Genomic DNA, 22,987 nt, shown 5'->3' on the forward strand with positions numbered 1-22,987 from the left:
AGTTCGTGACGAATTGAATTTACTGTAAGTTCGCTCATCTTTAGTGCCAACATTTACGGCCATGACTGTATATGACATGCAGCAATGTACTCTGGTCCAGTCTTGAGCTTTCCTTTCCACTGACTTTTTTTTCTTGTTTCCTCATAAAGCCAAGAAAAAGCTGTACCATAACTGCAACTTTCCATGTGCTTTCTCTTTTTGCAGCATTTCCTTCTGATTTCCTTCTGATTTGTGCTGTTCATTTGAATGGCATCTAACTATATGTTATTGTTATCTGGGCACAGAACCCTTAGTGGTCATTGTGAGCCGCGCTTCCCGAGAGACTTGTCAACAAGCGACTGTAAATGGACGGCATCACTGTTGGCTGAACTATTCTGAACACAACAAATTGGATCCAGCTGTTGGGTTTATTGTATATTTCAACATATTTTATTATGTAATTTACTCTGCTTTAGTTGCTTTTCATGGAAAAGTTATCATGGAATGAATACAGTTGCAAATACTTGAGGTTGAAGTGTGATAGCACCAGTTATATGATTTCTGGTAACATGTTCACCAAAAGTGGAACCTGAAAACAGAAGAAATATAATTTGAAGATTGTTTGGATTAAATGTGTTTACCCACACAAGTACTTATTTTTTGATTCATATTTTTAGGGCCATAACTTACATAACAATACAGCCTTGTGAGTGATTGTGTTTTGTGGGATGAATTTATTGTTTCAGTTCATATATTTGCCAATACAAACATAGCGATTTCAATCAAGCGTACTTTTTTTTCCCCGTTTGAATGGAGTTTCCATTCGAACCCTGGCTACCATGAAAACACACTGGCATTCTGTAATTGCATCACGGGAGGCCCAATGATGTGATAGGGGGAGCCCCCTCTCCCTCTGTCTAACCACATAGTTGCCATAGTCAGCATTTTGCCATAGTCAGCATTTTCTGAGGCATTTGAGGGTTTAAATGGCCAGGAGCATGCCTGTCTGCAGTCTTTCTTGGCCATTGGAGCTAAATGACATTTATGCTGGGTTCAGACTGAGGCATTCTCGGCTGGAAATATTCTGGTTGGAGATTTTTAGAGCGGCTGGCACCTACCAAATCAGTTGGTCCCATAGACCGCAGTGTATTCCAGCAGAAGAATTTAAGCGACGCTCTGTGCAGTAGAATCTCACTGACAGCAATGTGACTGTGCTACAGCGGAATTTCCAACCATAATTTTTAAGTTGAATTACCCTTGCAAAATCCGTAGTCTGATCTCAGCCTAGTTGGCGATTGTGGTAGAATGCTAACAAAGCACACTAATATGACAGATTGCATGCATTGTTAACTGTGGCGGTGCACAATAAAAAATGCAAAACAAACAACATGTGAACCCAGCCTTTAACCCCTTAAAGGGGTACTCTGCCCCTGGCATCTTATCCCCTATCCAAAGGATAGGGGATAAGATGTTAGATCGCCGCGGTCCAGCTGTTGGGGACCCGGGGATCGCCGCTGCGGCACCCCGCCATCATTACTGCACAGAGGGAGTTCGCTCTGTGCGTAATGACGGGCGATACAGGGGCCGGAGAAGCGTGACATCATGGCTCCGCCCCTCATGACATCACGGCCCGTCCCCTTAATGCAAGTCTATGGCAGGGGGCGTGACGACTGCCACACCCCCTCCCATAGACTTGTACTGACGGGGGAGGGCGGAGCCGTGACGTAATGATGCTCCGGCCCCTGTATTGCCCGTCATTACGTGCAGAGCGATCTCGCTCTGCGCAGTAATGATAGCGGGGTGCTGCAGCAGCGATCCCCGGGGTCCCCAGCAGCGGGAACCCGGCGATCTGACATCTTATCCCCTATCCTTTGGATAGGGGATAAGATGTCTAGGGGCGGAGTACCCCTTTAAGGAAAGAAACAATTTTGACCATGAGGACACAGCTGATATCATATTTAGCATTTTCGTTTTTTTTCTCCTCACGTTTTAAGAGCCATAACTCTATTATAACTCCATAACCTGTACGAGGGCCTGTTTTTTTGCGTGACCAATTAAACTTTGTAATGACATCTTTAATTTTACTATAAAATAAACAGTAAAAAAGAAAACGGCAATTTTGCATATTTTAGGGAGTTTCGTTTTTACGGAGTTTACGGTAAAAATGAAATGTAATCTTTATTCTATGGGTCAATACAATTTAAAGAATACTCATGTAAAGCTTTTTTACTATTTTACTGCTTTAAAAAAAAAAAGTCGCACTCTTGAAACAAAATTAGTATGTTTAAAATTGCCTTATTCTTATTCCTATAACTTTTTTTTATTTATTATTCTGTATATAGGGCTGTATGAGTACTCGGGGGGTGTATCGTGCCCTGATCTGTAGTTTTTATAGGTACCACTTTTGAGCATTTATGACTTTATTAGCGTGTAGAGGGTGTGAGTATCACCTACTATCTTATCTATATACTGGTGTCGCCTTTCGCTGTACTCCTGCCTGTGTTGATAAGGAGGACACTGATCTATACAGAACAGGAAGTGTCAGCTTAGTTTTAGGCCTAGTGGTTAAAATGAAAACTGCAGGATTTCTTTTATAATATTGATAGTAAAATGAAAAACTAGAAGAAAAAAAACATTCTTGCTTACAGCTAAACCCTCCATTCTTCAGTCGTTATCTTCATTCTTCTGGTATCTCCTGCGTTACGGCTCTAGATATTTTGCAGTTCACTGAGGAGGGGGCATTCCCTTCTGCAAGCGTCACACTTGCCAGCACATGGCGTAGGAAAGCTTCCACCCTCCTCCTTATTGCAGGATAAGCAGGACTCTGTGCCGCACACTCTAAGCAGTGTGATTGACAAGCCTGGAGCACACAGAGAACCCCGCTTGCCTGCTTGTTCAGTCGTCACTTCCTTGACTTTGTCTTGGCGGCTGAAACACAGATGATGAGGACACCAGAGAATATATCACCCATTTAGGAACCAGGACCCCTAGTGGCCAAGGATACAGGTAAGTATATTTAAAAAAATTATACATCATTTAATAATCCATGTAAATTGTAAATGTTACAAATTGTAGGTACTCCATACCATTTTGTGATGACAGATGCCCTTTCAGCCCCATTCACATGGCAGAGCATATATGGTGGAGCAGTACAGCCCTGTATTGTAGAGATGATGCTTGTGACACTACGTCTGCTATCTAGGCATGCAGAGAAACCGTGTGGATTTGTAGGAGTCAGCCTTTCTCTGCTCAGTGTTTGGGTTCACAAACATATGGAAAATATAAACAGATACCATATGGGGAAATATGTCTGCTTGTTGACTGTCTAGTATTTTTTCGTCAAGTGGTGAATAATACATTGAGATACACTGCTGTACCTTCTCTGGTTCTCTGGGGGGATGTTTCTTCATGCAAGTTCATGATGATATATATACATAGCACAAAGCAAATGTCTACATCCAGCCTAAACCCTACATGTGGTGATAAGAGTATACAAGAGACTAATGGGGAGATTTATCAAAACCTGTGCAGAGGAAGAGTGGTCCAGTTGCCCATAGCAACCAATCAGATTGCTTCTTTCATTTTCCACAGGCCTCTTTAGAGGCCTGTGGAAAATGAAAGAAGCAATCTGGTTGCTATGGGCAACTGCACCACTCTTCCTCTGCACAGGTTTTGTTTCATGTAAGCTTCTGATTCATTAAATTCTATATAGTAATTGCAGTAGAGTCTGTTTTTTTCTGCTTATATGGTATGTATAATATTCCAGTAATATAGTATAATAGTATTAAGCAATCATTTATATCTTACCTTCTGTTACACATCCTTTTCCATACAATACAAGCAGCAGCCTCTTACTGTTTGTCTGGACAGAACTGCTTGCTTCAGCGTATCAGCTGCCTTTCCTTGGGCTGTCCTGAGCACGGGATACATTATCTAGGTTACTGACATCATCACAGGTTCCAGGGCACAGATTGGTTGTCCTTTAGGAAGATGGAAATTCACATCAGGAAGACAGCATGATGGCAGGAGATAGAGCCGGAATCACTACTACAAAACAGCTGGCTGTGGATCACACAAGGGAAGGATTGCCTTAATAACCTGAAATCGAGACGCTGACTATATTGGATCCAGCATGCTTTGTGGGATTAAGGGCTTTTTATTAACAAGTTCAACAAAACCGCTACAGGAATAGTAGGTCACAAGGTGCTGTCATGTCTTGGTGTAAGGAAGTTGGTACCCGGAAGGTTACCTCTATTAATCTGGTTACTGGGTTTTTTCAGTATCTTCGAGGTAGGTTTACTATATTGTTATTGTAGACTATGTATATTCTTATTGTGCTTTGTATTGTTGTCTTCTCTGCGTATCATGTCTGGAGCTGTGATGACAAACAATGACACCAAGATAGATTTAGGTTACAGTCATTTGTAGTTATCATGTCATCTCGTTTGAGAATTTTAGGTGAAAATGAAATGATATACAGCAAAATGAAGATATAATAAACATATATAATATATAGTAAACTTATATGCTTAAGGCAACGTGCTTTACTCCAAGCACACAATATTGGATACAGTTGGGGGAGATTTATCAAAACCTGTGCAGAGGAAGAGTGGTGCAGTTGCCCATAGCAACCAATCAGATTGCTTCTTTCATTTTCCACAGGCCTCTAAAGAGGCCTGTGGAAAATGAAAGAAGCAATCTGATTGGTTGCTATGGGCAACTACACCACTCTTCCTCTGCACAGGTTTTGATAGATCTCCCCCAGTGTCTTCTGTCAGGACTGTTTACAAGTAGAAATGTATAATGTGTCAGCTTGTACATAATGTTGTAAGGTAGCAATGACATGTGACTGGCTCCGTAACCAATATTTTACAATAACCAACATTTTATTTCAGTGTCCTGAATGGTGTCAGTACACGGCTCGGTGTAGATGGGCCTCTTACTGAATAATATCAAAGCTCAAGTCCTGACAGTTTTGTTGTCTATCATGTGTATAGAAGATGGGAATACATCACCATACAAGAAAGCTAGAGTCTGTATTATAAAGAGTCGTCTGTAGTGACTGCTGTTTATAGAGAGATTGTGTGCAGAGGCCAGCTACAAAAATCAATATCCACCTCTAAGGATGTCAGGATGAGATAAATCATACAGCTAAAGGTTACTGAAGCACTTCCGCTTCCATTCGGTTTTTGTTTCGGTATATATGTCCTTTACCATTGTACGTTTAATCTCACAATGTTTTTACAAGTATTTCTGGAGATTAGACAAGCATGTTATGTGAAGATATGGAAAAGTGAAATAATGTTCTGGGCCAAACAGTATTAAGATATCAGTTTTGCATAGATAGCATCAGAACTGCCCTGGAGGTAGAAATACTTAATCAAATTAGAAATATAGATTTTCCACAATTCCATCCAATATATTCTATTTGGTGAAATCAATAAGCATTCATCTATAATCTGGTCCATTTCCATTGTGTGGCTTACAGCCTCAAGGAGTAGTGTATCTCCTTTTTAGTATATTTTTGGATGAACCTGTTTATTTTCATACATTATATTGTTGAATAGGTATCATATTACATATATACATTGATCTGCCTTAACAATAAAACCACCAATGAGCTGTGAATTGGGGCTTCATTGGATTGGTCTTGTCATTGGATTGGTTGTGGATTGGTCATCTCTGGGGATCTGGAGATCAGGGGAATTTGGAGATTAAATGAATGGGTTTAACTCTTTGGCATGTTCCTAGGACCACTCATGAACAATTGTTTTGCTGAACAGGGAATATTATCTTGCTGAAAGAGATCACTGCCCCTAGGGAATGCTACTGCCAAGACTGGGTGTACTTGGTAGTCAGTAGTGTTTAGGTATTTGTCGAAGTAACATCCACACTTCTTTCATTTTAGTATATTACAATAGGGGTTGCCATCTTGCTTGAGTTGTTTTAACATAATTTTATTATTTATCAAGATTTATGTTTTATAGCAAGCTGAAAGCACGGGGGGGGGGGGGGGGGGGAGGAGGTATTTATGCTCTGTGACCTGTGCAGAGGTTATTATGTAGAGAGGAGGGGGGGGACGACTCTGCATTAAACATCAACTACGGTGAACGGAGGTAGTTTTTGTGTTATCTATATACAGTGGTCCCTCAAATTATAATATTAATCGGTTCTAGGACGACCGTTGTATGTTGAGATCATAACTTTATGGAAACCTGGTGATTGGTTCTGAAGCCCCAAAATGTCACCAAAAATAGGTAAAGTGAGGATTAAAGAAAAATAAGTAGATAACTAATACAGATAAAGCAAATCCTTACATATAAATGTAAGAAAGATCTGCTGGGAGCTGTAAATCACTGTCTATGTAGAGGACAGGAGCTTCTTCAGGGTCCCGTACAGTACACACAGTGTCCTAAAAAGTAAAATGGAGCCAACCTCACAGCAGCTATCCCAGGCACAGTTAAAGAGTAGTACAGAACGTGTAATACCTCCCTGTACTGTAGGGGGCACTATCAGACAGCTAGTCAGTGCATGCACTGTAGGAATACAGGGGTTTTACCAGTGAAATGCCCATTCTGATTGGTCAGTTCTTCCAGCCATTGACACATTTCACAGAATTGGACTGTCCGTACCATTGTATGTTTAATCTGGTTTCAAGTTAAAATGGTCCAGAATAGATCATTGTCTGTTGAAAATATTGTATGTTGAGGCAATTGTAAGTTGAGGGATCACTGTACTAGTATCGCATTTTACTGTAATCCTGTCTGTGAGAAGGGGGACACAGCTGGAAAGTGATTTATACAGGACTGTAAATGACATGTCATTATTGAGCCTAATGGCCAGAATCAGAACTGCAAAATATAAGCATTATTTGAAAATATAGATTGTAAAATGGAAAATTAGAAAAAACACAAAAGATTCTTAAAAAATATTGATACAATTACAACAATAAACTGCCATAGATACTATACACAGAGGCATAATCCCAAGTGTCTCTAGTTCAGTGTATGTACGTTTGGGCAAAGAGGTAGGACTTTGTGTTGGCAGTAAGGATGCTGTAGTTAAAAACATGAGGAATATATATATGAAAATGTTTAAGATGAAAGTGAGATCATTTATTTATTAAGTAATTTGCTTGAAAAAGTCATTAATATTTTATAAAGACAATACTCCAGTGCAGTTAAGGAGATATTGTATAAAGCAGGTTTTAGAGCGCACTTTACATTCTCCTTCATGTCTGCATTAGTGATATATACTCTTGAGAACATGTTAGTGTCAGAACTGACTAGACTTACAAATGTAGAAACATAGAAAATTGTCCACAAAAAATACCCCCTGGTTCTTCTTGTCTGCCCTCATATTATCTCCTTTATTTATTTTATCTGAGGATAGTTAGATGTTTATCCGAGCACAATTAAATTCACTTACCTTGATTTACCAACCACATTTGCTGGACATTTATTACAAGAATCTACTACTTTTTCAGTAAAATATTTTCTAATTTTGTTTCTTATCTTCCCCCTGACATGGTTTTGTATTAAAGCAGAACTCTATAGAAGGTTTAATCCTTTGGCCTGTTACTAATCAACATGATGCTGATAGAAGCACAGGCAATTCTGTTACCGCTGCCTTTATTGTGACGCTGTTCGCTCTGTTCTGGTCCCTGGTTGTACCATATGATCACCACTAAGACTTACTGAGTCTTACAGCTTCCCATGTGTGCACAAGAGGTTAGTTTCCCTATTAATTCCTATGAGATGCACATCAAGCCTCTCATAGAAATAGAGAAACTGACTTCCTGTGCACACATGAACACCTAGAAGATCCAATAAATCTCAGTTCCGATCGTTTGGTACTGCAGTGAAAAGGAGCACATAGCACAATAAAGGCCTTCTTAATACAATTACCTGAGCTGCTATCTACATAATGGATACAACTTACTGCTTTAAAGGGAGTGTAAGTAAGCTAATAGAAAAATGAAAACAGCCAACAAATGGTTATCTACCATACATACTGATATTAGTGGCAGACTGTAGTGGTCTTGTTGCATTATTGTTGAGACTAGTAAGTACCATGTGATTAAAGGGGTAGTATGTATATTATGGGTTTTATACTATAAGCAGCTTGGAAAAACCATTTATCTTGTTGCTACTAATGAAGGTAATCCTGGAGATGAAGTTGAACATGGGAAGGGTTGCTGTGGTTGGGGTTATTCACAATCTTGCTTTGGGTCACTCTCTGTGAACCAAAGTCTATAAACAAACAAAAAAAATGCAATAAACCACATGCACAAAGTATACAAATTCGACTCAGTGTTATTCATATGTGGCATGTGAATTACACTGACCGCTCCTTCAGTGTCATATTTTTTGGCTCTACTTCTTCTCCTCTTTTCCTTGCTGTCAGGGTTACCCAGGGATACGTCCTGTCACATCCCCTATTAGAAGATTGTAGTACCATCTCTACACTAATGACACCCAACTCTATACCTCTTCCCATGAAATCACCCCTGCACTCCTACAAAAAAACAGTGACAGTCTCTCTGCTGTCTCAAACATCATGTCCGCCTCATATCTGAAACAAAATCTTTCTTGAACTGAACGTCTTTTCTCCATCAAATCTACCTAAACCTGACATTTCCATCTTGTGTTTGGACTACCATAACTCCTAGGCAGTAAGCTCACTTTCTTGGAGTCATGCTAGACTCTGATATGTCTTTCACTCTCTATAATCAATCCCATTCACGTTCTTGTCACCTGCACCTCAAAAACATCTCCAAAATCTGCTTGTTTTTCACTATTGAAACCACTAAAAATCTCATTATTACTTATTGATTTATTCTTGCTTGACTATTGTAACTCTTTACTGATAGACCTTCCCTTCTCTAAGCTCTCCCCTCTTCAGTCCATCCTGAATGCTGAAGCCAGGCTCCTCTTCCTCACCAGCTGATGCCTCCCCTTGTGTCAGTCTCTACTATTCGGTCCAGAGTACAAAATCCTCACTTTCACCCACATGGTTTTCCACAGTCTCTTCACAGTGCAGTAGCTCCTTACATTTCATCCCACATCTCTGTCTACCATCCTACACATACTGTTTGCTCTGCTAACGATAAAACTAACATCTTCTATAATCTGAACCTTTTACTCCCGTCGCCAAGACTTTGCTCGTTCTGCACCTGTTCTCTAGAATGTGATACCCTAAACCCTCAGACTTATACCCAACATCCACATCTCCTCAAGCAGGCCTATAACATTGGTCTCTTCTTTTATCACTTTGCCCCTTTTGAGACCCCTGGGTTTTGGAGACATCATATAGTCATGGCCGTAAATGTTGGCACCCCTGACATTTTTCAAGAAAATGAAGTTACAAGTCCATCTCCAGAGATCTAGATTTGCCTTTGTCCACAGTGTGCAACATTATCAAGAAGTTTGCAACCCATGGCACTGTAGCTAATCTCCCTGGGCTTGGACGGAAGAGAAAAATTGATGAAAGGTGTCAATGCAGGATAATCCGGATGGTGGATAAGCAGCCCCAAACAAGTTCCAAAGCTATTCAAGCTGTCCGCAGGCTCAGGGAGCATCAGTGTCAGCACGAACTATCTGTTGACATTAAATGAAATCAAATGAAATGCTATGACAGGAGACCCCACCGCTGACACAGAGACATAAAAAAGCAAGACTATATTTTGCCAGAATGAACTTGAGTAAGCCAAAATCCTTCTAGGAAAAAGTCTTGTGGACAGATGAGACCAAAAACGGAATGAGGCCTACAAAGAAAAGAACACAGTACCTACAGTGAAATATGGTGGAGGTTCAATGATGTTTTGGGGTTGTCTTTCTGTCTTTGGCACTGGGTGCCTTGAAGGTGTGCAAGGCATCATGAAATCTGAGGATTACCAATGGATTTTGGGTCGCACTGTACAGCCCAGTGTCATAAAGCTGTGTTTGCATCCAAGATCTTGCATCTTCCAGCAAGACAATGACCCCAAACATACGTCAAAAAGTTCTCAGAAATGGATGGCAACAAAGCGAGTTCTGAAGTGGCCAACAATGAGTCCAGATCTAAATCCCATTGGACACCTGTGGAGAGATCTTAAAATTGCTGTTGGGAAAAGGCATCCTTCCAATAAGAGAGACCTGGAGCAGTTTGCAAAGGAAGAGTGATCCAACATTCTGGCTGAGAGGTGTAAGAAGCTTATTGATGGTTATAGGAAGCGACTGATTTCAGTTATTTTTTCCAAAAGGTGTGCAACCAAATATTAAGTTCAGGGTGCCAATAATTTTGTCCAGCCCATTTTTGGAGTTTGGTGTGACATTATGTCCAATTAGCTTTTTTTTTCTCCCTTTTTTTGTTTAGTTTCAATACACACAAAGGGAATAAACATGTGTATAGCAAAACGTGTGTTACTGCAATCCTTTTCTGTGAGAAATACTTCAGTGCTGCCAACATTTACGGCCATGACTGTAAGTGCCATATTCCACTGTCTCCACCTAAGCTCTTGGCACTTTACATTCGGAGATTAGCTAGTGCACTGTCCTTTATGTAACCTCTATTTATAAAACATGGCTGGACCATTGTATCGATAAAGTACCTTCTGCCTTTTGTCTCAACCACATTCCTCATAGATTGTAAGATCCTGCAAGCAGGACCCTCAATCCACCTGTACGAATATTTATTGTGTAATATTTTAATCTCTGATACTTGTCTTTATTTGTATCCCCAAAATTGTAAAGTTCTGCGAAATCTGTTGGCGCCATATAAATAAATACTATTATTATTATTTGTTTAACCCCTTAAATGGGCACTCTCATTAAAACGAATTTTTGCTATTGCACTGCTTATGGTAAATATTTCTAATATACTTTAGTTTTCTATGTATAAAGCCCACAGGGCTGCATTTGTGCAAGGGGCGGAAGTAATTAACTCTCCCTGCACTTGCAGGTGGGGCTTATTGGGAACAGGTGGGGGCGTGTGTATATAACTCCCCCCTCTCCTACAGGGGTGGAGCACATGTCGTTTGTGGAAGCCTCTGCTTCCTGTGTCTGGTGTTTGAATTTCCCGCTAAAATCTTCAGAACTGCTGCTCACGGTGCCGAGGCCTCACTGTTCATGAGTCTGGCTTGGGGGGTGCAGGCGCGGCATCCCTGGCAGCTCCGCTGGCTGTCTTATCTGGGGATGCTGTGTCTCACTCTGATTATAAGGTAATATAGGGCAGGTTTGGTTCTGGCTGGCTCTGCCCGCAACGGTAGTGGGGTCCAGGAGCGGCAAGCAGGTGATTTAAATCGGTTCTGGGGGTGGTGCGGCCTCAGCATCTCGCGCAGCCCGCTAGCTGCCTCATGGCGACATGTTGTCCGCCCGCCACCCGCACAGCTACAATTGTCTATGCCCTTGGGACAGGTTGCGGCAGCTGCCCAGTTCTCTGCATGGCCGCTCGTTAGGCGCTCCTGTCAGCTTGTCTGCTATCGTTAATCTAAAGTATAGTGCAATGCTCTGCGGAGGGTTGTTTCAATATAACGTTTGCTGTATACAGTGTGGTGCAATAGTCTGCAAAGAGTTGTTGCAATATAACTTTTGCTGTGTGCTGCGGTGCTCTGCGGGGTATAGGGTGCCCTTGCAGTATATGGTACAGTGTAATGCTCTGCAAAGGGTCTTGTTACAATATAACATGTACTGTATAACAGTATAGTGCTGTGCTCTGCAGATGGTCTCATTACAATGTAGTATACATGATATACAGTTATGGTGCAGTGCTCTGCAGATGGTGTCGTTACAATATAGTATACATGATATATAGTTATGGTGCAGTGCTCTGCAGATGGTCTTGTTACAATATAGTATACATGATATACAGTTATGGTGCAATGCTCTGCAGATGGCCTCGTTACAATACAGTATACATGATATATAGTTATGGTGCAATGCTCTGCAGATGGTCTTGTTACAATATAGTATGCATGATATACAGTTATGGTGCAATGCTCTGCAGATGGTCTTGTTACAATATAGTATACATGATATACAGTTATGGTGCAATGCTCTGCAGATGGTCTCGTTACAATATAATATATGCTATATACAGTATAGTGCAATATTCTCAGATGGTCTCATTACAAACAAACTTTATACAGTTAGTGCAATGCTCTGCAGATGGGCTGATTTCAATATAACATACTATATAGGGTATAGTGCAATGTTCTGCAGAGGGTCGTTACAGTTAGCATGTGCAGTGTGGTGCAGTGCTCTGGGTGGCATGTACAGTGTTTGGTGTGGTGCAATACTCTGCAGAGGATCTCGTTGCAGGGTAGCATGTGCTGTGTGTGGTGGTGCAATGCTCTGCAGAGTGTCTTGTTTCAATTTAGCATACGGTATACAGTAGGGTGCAATGCTCTGTCGAGATATAACATAGGCTACATCTAATTAAAGGACAACTGCAGCGGCATTACACTTATCCCCTATACACAGGATAGGGGATAAGTATTTGATTGCGGGGGGTCCAACCGCTGGGACCCCCCCCCCCCCACGATCTCCCTAATGAGGCGCCGCCACAGTCGCGGCCCCCGTACAGGAGATCACCGGGGGCCCCAGCGTTCGGACCCCCCGCTATTAAACACTTATCCCCTATCTTGAGGATAGGGAATAATTGTTTGTACCGCTGCAGATGTCCTTTAAATCATAGGATATACAGTGTAATACTCGTTATTTGCACGATCATGGTATCCATATGGTTCATACGCTTGGTTTATAATGGGCATACACGCATTACTGGTACAAGGTGCACACGAGTAGAGCATCTTCACGGTTTGATAACTACATGAGTTTCTTATCATCCGTATTCTCATGGTTAATTCATTCGCTTATGGCAAACTGCTCGTACGCGCATAGTATGTATACAGTTTCATGTGCTAATATTATTATACGGTACATATACTCACTGACGATATATTCACAGCATTTATATTGTGCAAACTCGTTTATGCTGTTCACCTCATGGTTATTCTCTCAATCACTGGCGTTTACACGGTCCGCAAACTTGGCATTTATGCTGCTCATATATTCTGGGCATGTTCATGGTCTTACGTTCTTTCTATCCATGTTACGTTCATGGCAGTCAAACACCTCGTACTTATCACTGGTTCATATGCTCAAAGTGTCATTCGGTTCATATGTTAATGGTATTTTATTCACGCACTCGCAGTTTTTGTGCCGCGCACATGCTCATACAGCGCATGGGGTGTGGCCCTAATAGTTACTACATGCATGCATGTTCTTTGTCATCGGTTGTGGTTGGCCACATGTGCTCTCGTTCCGGCGGTGCATACACGCATATAGTTGGCCTGAGTATAGGTTCATCAAGTTTGGTGGTACAGCCACGCATAGCTGTTATATGACAGTTTCGCACATAGTCGTTCTGTACACATCTGTATATAGGCAGGGAGATACATGGCGTTGTTGTTGTTACTGACACGTCTTCAGAACAACAATAACACGACACACAGGCGGTGTATACCCATTAAGCCTGCCACGCCTGCAGGGGGGGTACGTTGCATTTTGTTGTTACTGACACGCCTACAGCACAACAATAACATGACACATAGGTGGTGTATACCCATTATGCCTGCCACGTCTGCAGGGCGTTCCATTGCACAATTGTTGTTACTGAAACGTCTTCAGAGCAACGACATTACGACACATAGGTGGTGTATACTCATTATGCCTGCCACGTCTGCAGGGCGTTACATTGCTTAATTGTTGTTACTGACACGTCTTCAGAGCAACAACATTATGACACATAGGGGGTGTATACTCATCAGGCCTGCCACATTTGCAGGGGGGTACGTTGCATAATTGTTGTTACTGACACGCCTTCAGAGCAACAACATTATGACACACAGGCGGTGATATACTCATTATTCCTGACATGTCTATGAAAAAATATATATATTTGGAAAAAAAAAAAAAAGGAAATAGTTTATTGTCATCACCTGACACGTTCTCAGGTCAGATACAACCTCCTCTGTTGTATTTCACGACTATGTTATCAGTTAGTTATAGTACACATATTCAACTATCTGGCACAGGTGCTCGTTCAAAGGGTGGTCATCATTTTAGTGGCACTAATTGGCTGTTCAATACCCGATCACCTGACTCGTTCCTTCAGGATTAGGGGTTGAATGGCGGTTGTTACTGACTCACATTCAGAGCAACCAATTTCAGGAATACTCACTATGTTACCCTGTTGCCTGACTCCTCTTCAGGTTAGGGGAAATGTCGGTTGCTACTGACTTGTTTTCATAGCAATTTTGTCGTTTGTGTATTTGTTATGACCTGACACGTTTTCAGGTCAGATACTACCTCGTCTGTTGTATTTATCGATTACATTATCATTTCGTTATAGTACACAGATTCAACTATCCGGCATAGTTGCACGTTACGCTCATAGTCTGGTAGTCTGGTTACGTTCATAGCTTTATTTTGTTGTACTGCACATGGTTAATAGTTGTTCTGCATTTCCATCTTTAGAGTCTACACTACACATATGCTCCCGTATCTTTACTGTACTCATGCTCATAGCTTTCATACTGCATATTCGTGCATAGTGTTTATATAGAAAGCTTATACAGCTTTGTTAGGATGTTGCCCTATTTGCCTTACTCCTTCAGCTTAAGGGGTTAATGTCGGTTGCTACCGACGAATTTTCAGAGCAATTACATTGTGGTTTATTGTCATGACCTGACACGTTCTCAGGACAGATACAGCCTCCTCCGTGGTCATCACTCCCAAGTCCAGTTGGGTCAGTACATTGACTAGTTAGGTAGGTCTGTTGTTACAGTCTCAATCAGGTAAGGTGCCTTCTTGAACCTTGTCAGGCGACATGACCCACATGGTCTATCAGGTAGATAGGTATTTCTTGTCATTTACCTGTCAGTTTAGTTTTTGCCTCTTAAATAGCAGGGGATTGGTGCTTGTCAGACCTGCCATGAAGTTAGCCTTTTCGTGTCCATTTGAAGTAATGTCACAAGTAGGGATGGTAATAGGTATAGTTCAGTTAGTATATTTGGCAGGGAATGTTATCATTCTCAGGTCTTTTCTTTATAGATGGGCGTTACTACCACAGTTTCTAAGGTATGGTTACCACCTCTAGTAGTCACTAGTTGGTCGAGGCTACTCTTTCAGCACACTAGGTATAGTCTACTTCGGGTATGTGAAGATTGATGCTGGGTGTAGGATGTGTTATTTCAGGAATTATATTTATCCTAGCATGGTTGCTTTTTGCCCTATATAGGCGTGCCCTCATTGCACAGTTATGGCACAACTCGGACCGCTATGCTAGGGTAAGATCTGGTATGGGTATGTAGGCAATCTTTCCTGTCACTAGTACATGTATGGAGCCCCGAACACAAGTATAAAGCCCGCAGGGCTGCATTTGTGTGAGGGGCGGAGGTAATTATCGCTCTCTGCACTTCTAGGTGGGGCTTATTGGGAACAGGTGGGGGCGTGTGCATATAACTCCTCCCTCTCCTACAGGGGCGGAGCACGTGTCGTTTGTGGAACCCTCCCAACCCTCCCTTATTTTATTCCTTCACTATAGGGCATGCCCTCTATAGGTGTGCCCTCATTGCGCAGTTATGGCACAACTCAGACCGCTATGCTAGGGTAAGATCTGGTATAGGTATGTAGGCAATCTTTCCTGTCACTAGTACACGTATGGAGCCCCGAACACAAGTCTTATTTGTGCTTATTTTCCCCCATCTCATACACAGAATTTGGACCGAAACCCAAACACAGGAAGTGCAGCCTGGAGTGCTGAGGGTGTGTGTGTGTCCAACCAACAGCATATGGCAGTTAAGTTTGAGAGGAGCTATAATTGGATGAGGCTGGACTCCCCCCTCAGCAGTCCAGACTGCACTTTCTGTGTTTGGACCTGGGTCCTAAATCTGTGTATAAGATGGGGTAAAATGTGCTGCTCTTGAGCTTTTTTAAGCACAAATAAAACATAGAAAACTTAATTTCTTTAAAACAAAGTATATTAGAAATATTTTTTATTTACCATTTAAGGAGTGCAATAGCAAACATTTATTTTAATGAGAGTTACCCTTTAAAGCAGGGCTGTGGAGTCGGTAGATAAATGTTCCGACTCTGACTCCGCAGTTTTTTGTACTTCCGACTCCCCGACTCCGACTCCTCTGTATTAATATGCGAATGTATTTATAAACACTTACATTTGAATCCAAGAAGCTGTTCCACCAAGTTCTTCTAAGCTCTTCTAGCAGAGAGAGGTAGTTGGGAAGAAGCTGCTGCCTTCTCCTTTTTGTGTGCTGATCTGCTGCTGAAGATAGGGCAGTGGGAGGACCCAGGAAGGGGCATTTATTATAAAACATGATTTCCCTAGTAGAATCCCATAGTGATGTTTAAAGCTTAAGCTAACAATCGGAATTTACAAGTTTTTATAGCCTTAGCTGAATGGCAGCAGTTTTTCCAATGGTTTACAGCTTCAGTCTTAAACTATTGACCCTCCATTCCCCTTACTTATACAAGTGTCTCTAGTCCTGCAAAAAACATATTTACTTTTTTTTAATCAACTGGTGCCAGAAAGTTAAACAGATTTGTAAATTACTTCTATTAAAAAATCTTAATCATTCCTGTACTTATTAGCTGCTGAATACTACAATGGAAATTATTTTCCGTTTGAAACACAGAGCTGTCTGCTGACATCGTGAGCACAGTGCTCTCTGCTGACATTTCTGTCCATTTTAGGAACTGTCCAGAGTAAAAGGAAATCCCCATAGCAAACATATGCTGTTCTGGAAAGTTCCTAAAATGTACAGAGTTGTCAGCAGAGAGCACTGTGCTCATGATGTCAGCAGACAGCTCTGTGTTTCAAAAAGAAAAGAATTTCCGCTGTAGTATTCAGCAGCTAATAAGTACAGGAAGGATTAAGATTTTTTAATAGAAGTAATTTACAAATCTGTTTAACTTTCTGGCACCAGTTGATATTTAAAAAAAAAAAAAAATAAATAAGTTTTTCACCGGAGTACCCCTTTAATCCCTTATCAGTGAGAGGTTAGGTTACCCTTGGGTTCCCTGTAACAGCAGAACACAACACTATGGAAAGTATAAGTATTGCCGCTCCTAATTGTGCATTAATGCCATATAGTGAAGCACATGAAAAGCATGCTTCTTCACGGTCACTTAACGTATTCGTTTTGCGGTTACGTGAGGCACTGCCTGGATTGGTCTTTATTCTTACAGTAGAGAAGTCATTAATTATAACTTTTTGTGAATTGGGACATTTAAACTTGCTTTTTTTTTCCAATCTAAATTTAGTAGGAGTCGGAGTCGGTGCATTGTTTGCCGACTCCGACTCCAGGTACCCAAAATTTCGGCCGACTCCACAGCACTGCTTCAAAGTGGGTGTCAATGTCCTTTTCTGCAGACATATGCACTTTCTGTAAGCCAGGTTGGACCTAGAATACATATGCGACTTTTAAATGGAGATGCAACTTTTTTTTCTTCATAAATAGTTACTATCGCATTTGATAAATACATGACCACTGCAAAATAAAAAAATAAAATTACTATGTGAGCAGATTTCAGAAATGTGCTTTGGAATAAGCAAAAATCAAAAAGTCGCAGCATTTATAGAAAAGTCGTGCGTGCGACTTTTTTACGCAATAGAAATCTACGGAGCATGATAAAGCTCCTTCATAATGCTTTTAATTTTGCACCTACAGACTATATAAGGGCTTGTTTTTTGCATCAACTTACATTACAAATTACCTTACAAGTACAAATTGTACTTTGTAATTAGGGATGCACCGAAATTTCGGCTGCTTAAAATTATCTGCCGAAAACGCCCCTTTCGGCCTTTTCAGCTAAGGGAATTTCTTGCCGATAATTTTGGGGGGCGTGGCCTAAAATGGGGGCGTGTCTTTCAACTACTCTATCAGGTGTGAGGTGCAGAACGGCACACCGGCGCTACACTGCCTTGTCCTCCGATGTGTCCCTTAGCTGTGGGAACTCGGGCAATCGGCAGTACACTCCCATGCTGCAGTACATCTACCACCCCCTGCGCCCCCCCCCCCCCCAGGTCTCGTGTGGCAGTATATGACCCCCCGATCCTGTGCGGCATGGTCCGCTGGGAGGAGATGACTTAACCCTTGCACGGCTGACAGCCGTGCAGCGGGCGTATGAAGCAAGCTCAGGAGCTGAGCTCGCGCCATACTAGCTAATGCCGGACATCGCTGATCAATGTGATGTCCGGCATTAACCCTTTAGATGCCGCAATCAACATTGATCGTGCCGTCTAAAATGCCGCAAACAATCTGAGGTACCTCATGTTCCCGATCAGCTGAGAGGACTAGCGGAGGTTCCCTACCTGCCACCGGCTTGACCGATCGGCGCTTCAATACTGCTGGCAGCTTTAGCAGGCTGTAGTAATGGAGTGCCGATAACACTGATCAATGATGTGCTATAGGCTCCTATGGCACAGAATTGATCAATGTCTACAAGCACAGGAGTACATCTGTGCGTCTCCAGCTGTTACAAAACTACAACTCCCAGCATGCCCTATAGCCCTTGGCCATCTGGGCATGCTGGTAGTTGTACTTTTGCAACAACTGGAGGCACACTGTGGAAAACACTGCCCTATGGGGACAAAAATATTATAAATATAAATATGTAAAAAATTAAAAAGGCAATAAGTGTAAAAAGCCCCTTCCCTTAAATAAAAGTTTAAAGTGTGTGCGTTAATGTCTGAACTATTAAAATATAATGTTAATGAAACCGTACGGTCAATGGCGTAAATGTAAAAAAAAATACCAATGTCCAGAACTGCTGATTTTTGTTCACTTAACCACTTGGGGACGCCAGGCGGGGACCAGACCGGGGTGACTGCTGATATATACAGTGGTCTCTAAAGTGTAGCCCTCCAGATGTTGCAAAACTACAACTACCAGCATGCCCAGGCAGCTGTTTGGGCATGCTGGGATTTGTAGTTTTGCAACAGCTGGAGGTCTACAGTTTAGAGACCACTGCACAGTGATCTCCAAACTGTAGCCCTCTAGATCTTGCAAAACTACAACTCCTAGCATGCCCACACATCAGTTTGCTGTCTGTGCATGCTGGGATTTATAGTTTTGTAACATCTGGAGGGCACCAGTTTGGAGATCACTGTGCACTGGTCTCCAAACTGTAGCCCTCCAGATGTTGCAAAACTGCAAATCCCAGCATAACCAGACAGCAAACAGCTGTCTCGGCATGCTGGGAGTTGTAGTTGCATACCTCCAGCTGTTGCATAACTACACCTTCCAGCATGCCCTTCGGCGATCAGTACATGCTGGAAGTTGTATTTTTGCAACAGCTGAAGGCACACTGGTTGGAAAATAATGAGTTAGGTAACAGAACCTAACTGAAGGTTTTCCAACCAGTGTGCCTCCAGCTGTAGCAAAAGTACAACTCCCAGCATGCATGGTCTGTCAGTACATGCTGGGAGTTGTAGTTTTGAAACAGTTGGAGGTTTGCCCCCCCCCCCCCATTCACACGGGCGAGTTTACAGTAAGTTTCCTGCTTACATTTTTCGCCGCAGCTCAAACGCCTATCGGGAAACTCACCGTAACCCGCCAGTGCGAATGTACCCTAAAAACACTACACTAACACATAATAAAGGGTAAAACACTACATATACACCCCCTTACACTGTCCCCCCCCCCCCCCCCCAATAAAAATGAAAAAGGTATTGTATGGCAGTGTTTCCAAAATGGAGCCTCCAGCTGTTGCAAAACAACAACTCCCAGCATTTCCGGACAGCCACTGACTGTCCAGGCATGCTGGGAGTTTAGCAACATCTGGAGGCACCCTGTTTGGGAATCAGAGATGGAGTTACAAATTTTGTGGGGCATTTTCTACTATTACTCTTTGTAAACATTTTAAATTTGGGGGAAAACTTGCATTTTAGTGAAAAAAAAAATCATTTACACATCCAAATTTAACGAAAAGTTGTCAAACACCTGTGGGGTGTTAAGGCTCACTGTACCCCTTGTTATGTTCCTTGAGGGGTAGTATGCCATGTGGTTTTTTTTTTTGTTTGTTTTTTTTGCGGTTCTAGCACCATGGGGCTTCTTAAATGCGACATGCCCCCAAAAACCATTTCAGAAAAATTCACTCTCCAAAATCCCATTGTCGCTCCTTCCCTTCTGAGCACTCTACTGCGCCCGCCGAACACTTGACATACACAAATTAGGTATTTCCTTACTCAAGAGAAATTGGGTTACACATTTTAGGAAGATGTCTCTCCTTTTACCCCTTGTAAAAATTAAAAAATTGGGTCTTCAAGAACATGCCAGTGTAAAAAATGAAGATTTTGAATTTTCTCCTTCAATTTGCTGCTATTCCTGTTAAACAACCTAAAGGGTTAACAAACCTTTTTGAATGTCACTTTGAATACTTTGAGGGTTGCAGTTTTTATAATGGGGTCATTTATGGGGTATTTCTAATATGAAGACCCTTCAAATCCACTTCAAAATAAACTGGTCCATTTTGTGAAAAAATGGAAAATTGCTGCTATACTTTGAAGTCCTCTGATGTCTTCCAAAAGTAAAAACATCTCAACTTTATGATGCAAACATAAAGTAGACATACTGTATATGTGAATCAATATATAATTTATTTTGAATATTTATTTGCCTTACAAGCTGAGAGCTTCAAAGTAAAAAAAATGCAACATTTTCAATTTTTTCATCAAATTTTGGACTTTTTCACCAAGAAATCATGCAAGTATCAACAAAAATTTACCACTAACATAAAGTAGAATATGTCACGAAAAACAATCTCAGAATCAGAATGAAAGGTAAAAGCGTCCCAGAGTTATTAATGCTTAAAGTGACAGTGGTCAGATGTGCAAAAAATGGCCGGGTCCTACACTGAAAATTGGCTGGGTCCTTAAGGGGTTAAGGACCCAGGGCATACGCCCCCGTGGGAATTTTGGTTTCCAACTCTCACGGGCGTGGACTGGACCGTGATTCCTGCTGAAATCATTCAGCAGGCATCCCGTGCCGAAGCCTGCGGGGGGTCCTGTCAATTGAGACCGGCGATCTGCAGCGATTCCAGGTTATAGGGGTATCCGGTGACCCGGAAAAAAGGGCGATCAGGGCTACCCAAGACACCCCCAAACCCCCTAAAGGGATAGGAGTGAGGTGGCAGGGGTGCCACCTAGTGCTGGGCAGTATGACAAAAATGTGTATCACGATATTTGACTGTATTTTTTTCCCACTTATTTCCACCTACCCCCCCCCCCCCTCGAGTGAATTATCAGCAGCAGTGCGCTGGGGAACTATTAATATATGACCCATGGGCGCTGCTCTACTTTCCCTCCCCCCCCACGAAACTTCTGATCAGAAGCCCACTGGCTTTCTGCGCTTGCAGGGGGAGGTGACAGCTTCCGTTTTCTGAACAGAACTCCTCCGCCCGCGGCTCACAACTCATTCATTTCCAGCACTGTGGCTCACAGGAGGAGAAGGAGAGCAGCGCCTACAGGTAACATGATTAGTCCCCCGATGTGGGGACAGCGCTGCAGCTGATTCAGCGTTGCAGTTCATTCATTCGAGGGGGGTAGGGGCCTGACCGGTATTGCGGTATAAGGAAAAATTCATATCGTACAGAAAAAACACATTGGTATTCGGTATGAACCGGTATACCGCTCAGCACTAGTGCCACCCCTCCTATCCCTGCTATTGGCCGGTCAGAAGGGACCGACCAATAGCAGATCGGTGGCGGGGGTTAAAGTTTGGTTCCCCAGCTCTGCCCACCCACGGTAGTCCGGGCATAGCGGGGGAACTATGCTGGGACCAGCGCCGAAGGTCCCTTACCGGCGGCGATCCTCGTCTGTGCGGCGGCGGTGACGATCCAGCTATTTCCAGGTGAGTTGTTGCCCAGCAACATCTGAAGGGCCACAGTTTACAGTGGTCTCTAAGCTGTAGCCCTCCAAATGTTGCAAAACTACAATTCCCAGCATGCCCAGACAGCTGTTTGCTGTTTGGGCATGCTGGGATTTGTAATTATGCAAGATTTAGAGTGGCACATTTTGGAGATCACTATGCAGTGGTCTCTAAACTGTGGCCCTCTAGATCTTGCAAAACTACAACTCCCAGCATGCCCACACAGCAAATGGCTGTCTGGGCATGCTGGAAGTTGTAGTTGCGTGCCTCCAGCATTTGCATAACTACATCTCCCAGCATGCCTTTTGGCAATCAGTACATGCTGGGAGTTGTAGTTTTGCAACAGTTTTGCTACAGCTGTAGTGCGCCCGCAGAGCTTTTTACATCCACATATGGGGTATTTCCATTCACAGAAGAAATGGTGTTACATATTTTGAGGGGCTTTTCTCCTATTACCCCTTGTGAAATAAAAATAATTGGGGTAACACCAGCATTTTAGTGGAAAAAAAAAAAAGAAATGTTGTTTACACATCCATATTTTATGAAAAGTCTTCAAACACCTGTGGGATGTTAAGGCTCATTATACCCCTTGTTATGTTCTTTGAGGGGTTCAGTTTCCAAAATAGTACCATGTGTTTTTATTTATTTATTTATTTTTTTGCTGTTCTGGAACCATAGGGGCTTCCTCAATGCAACATGCCCCCCCCCCCCCCAAAAAAAAAACATTTCAGCAAAATTTGCTCTCCAAAATCCCATTGTCGCTCCTTCCTTTCTGAGCCCTCTAGTGCACACACAGAGCACTTTACATCCACAAATGAGGTAATTCCTTACTTTAGAGAAATTGGTTTACAAATTTTGGGGGGGCTTTTTCTCCTTTTACCCCTTTAAAAAAAATGGCTCTACAAGATCATGCGAGTGTAAAAAATGAAGATTTAGAATTTTCTCCTTCACTTTGCTGCTATTCCTGTGAAACAACTAAAGGGTTAACAAACTTTCTCAATGAGGTATTATGGGGTATTTCTTATATGAAGGCCCTCCAAATCCACTTCAAAACTGAACTGGTCCCTGAAAAATTCA

The 22,987-nt window shown here is 42.2% G+C and overlaps 1 protein-coding gene and 1 long non-coding RNA gene across 18 annotated transcripts in view; one reads left to right on the forward strand and one right to left on the reverse strand.

The window, feature by feature from the left end:
* SYNE1 (spectrin repeat containing nuclear envelope protein 1) overlaps positions 1-22,987 on the forward strand; it is a 483,893-nt gene that overhangs the window by 83,764 nt on the left and 377,142 nt on the right. For 10 of the 12 annotated variants that reach the window (XM_056567279.1, XM_056567286.1, XM_056567281.1 and 7 more), the window contains exon 1: positions 4,036-4,269. The exons of the other annotated variants lie outside the window; for them this stretch is intronic. In XM_056567279.1, the coding sequence (XP_056423254.1) occupies positions 4,191-4,269 (79 nt within the window). In that variant the 5' untranslated portion in view covers positions 4,036-4,190. Of the gene's footprint in view, positions 1-4,035; positions 4,270-22,987 lie in introns of those variants that run through there. 12 annotated transcript variants of the gene reach the window in all.
* Positions 54-4,634, reverse strand: LOC130362573 (uncharacterized). Of its 6 annotated transcripts, none has more exons than XR_008891472.1 (5): positions 4,574-4,634; positions 3,787-3,959; positions 3,066-3,224; positions 2,626-2,966; positions 54-568 (listed from the first exon to the last, which is right to left on the reverse strand). It is a non-coding gene; the product is annotated as an uncharacterized LOC130362573 (long non-coding RNA). The 6 variants fall into 6 exon arrangements; XR_008891469.1 differs by lacking the exon at positions 4,574-4,634 and adding an exon at positions 4,229-4,546; XR_008891471.1 differs by lacking the exon at positions 4,574-4,634 and adding an exon at positions 4,078-4,198.

Source organism: Hyla sarda, chromosome 3 (genome assembly GCF_029499605.1).
Source record: "Hyla sarda isolate aHylSar1 chromosome 3, aHylSar1.hap1, whole genome shotgun sequence".
In the NCBI taxonomy this organism is placed as follows: Eukaryota; Metazoa; Chordata; class Amphibia; order Anura; family Hylidae; genus Hyla; species Hyla sarda.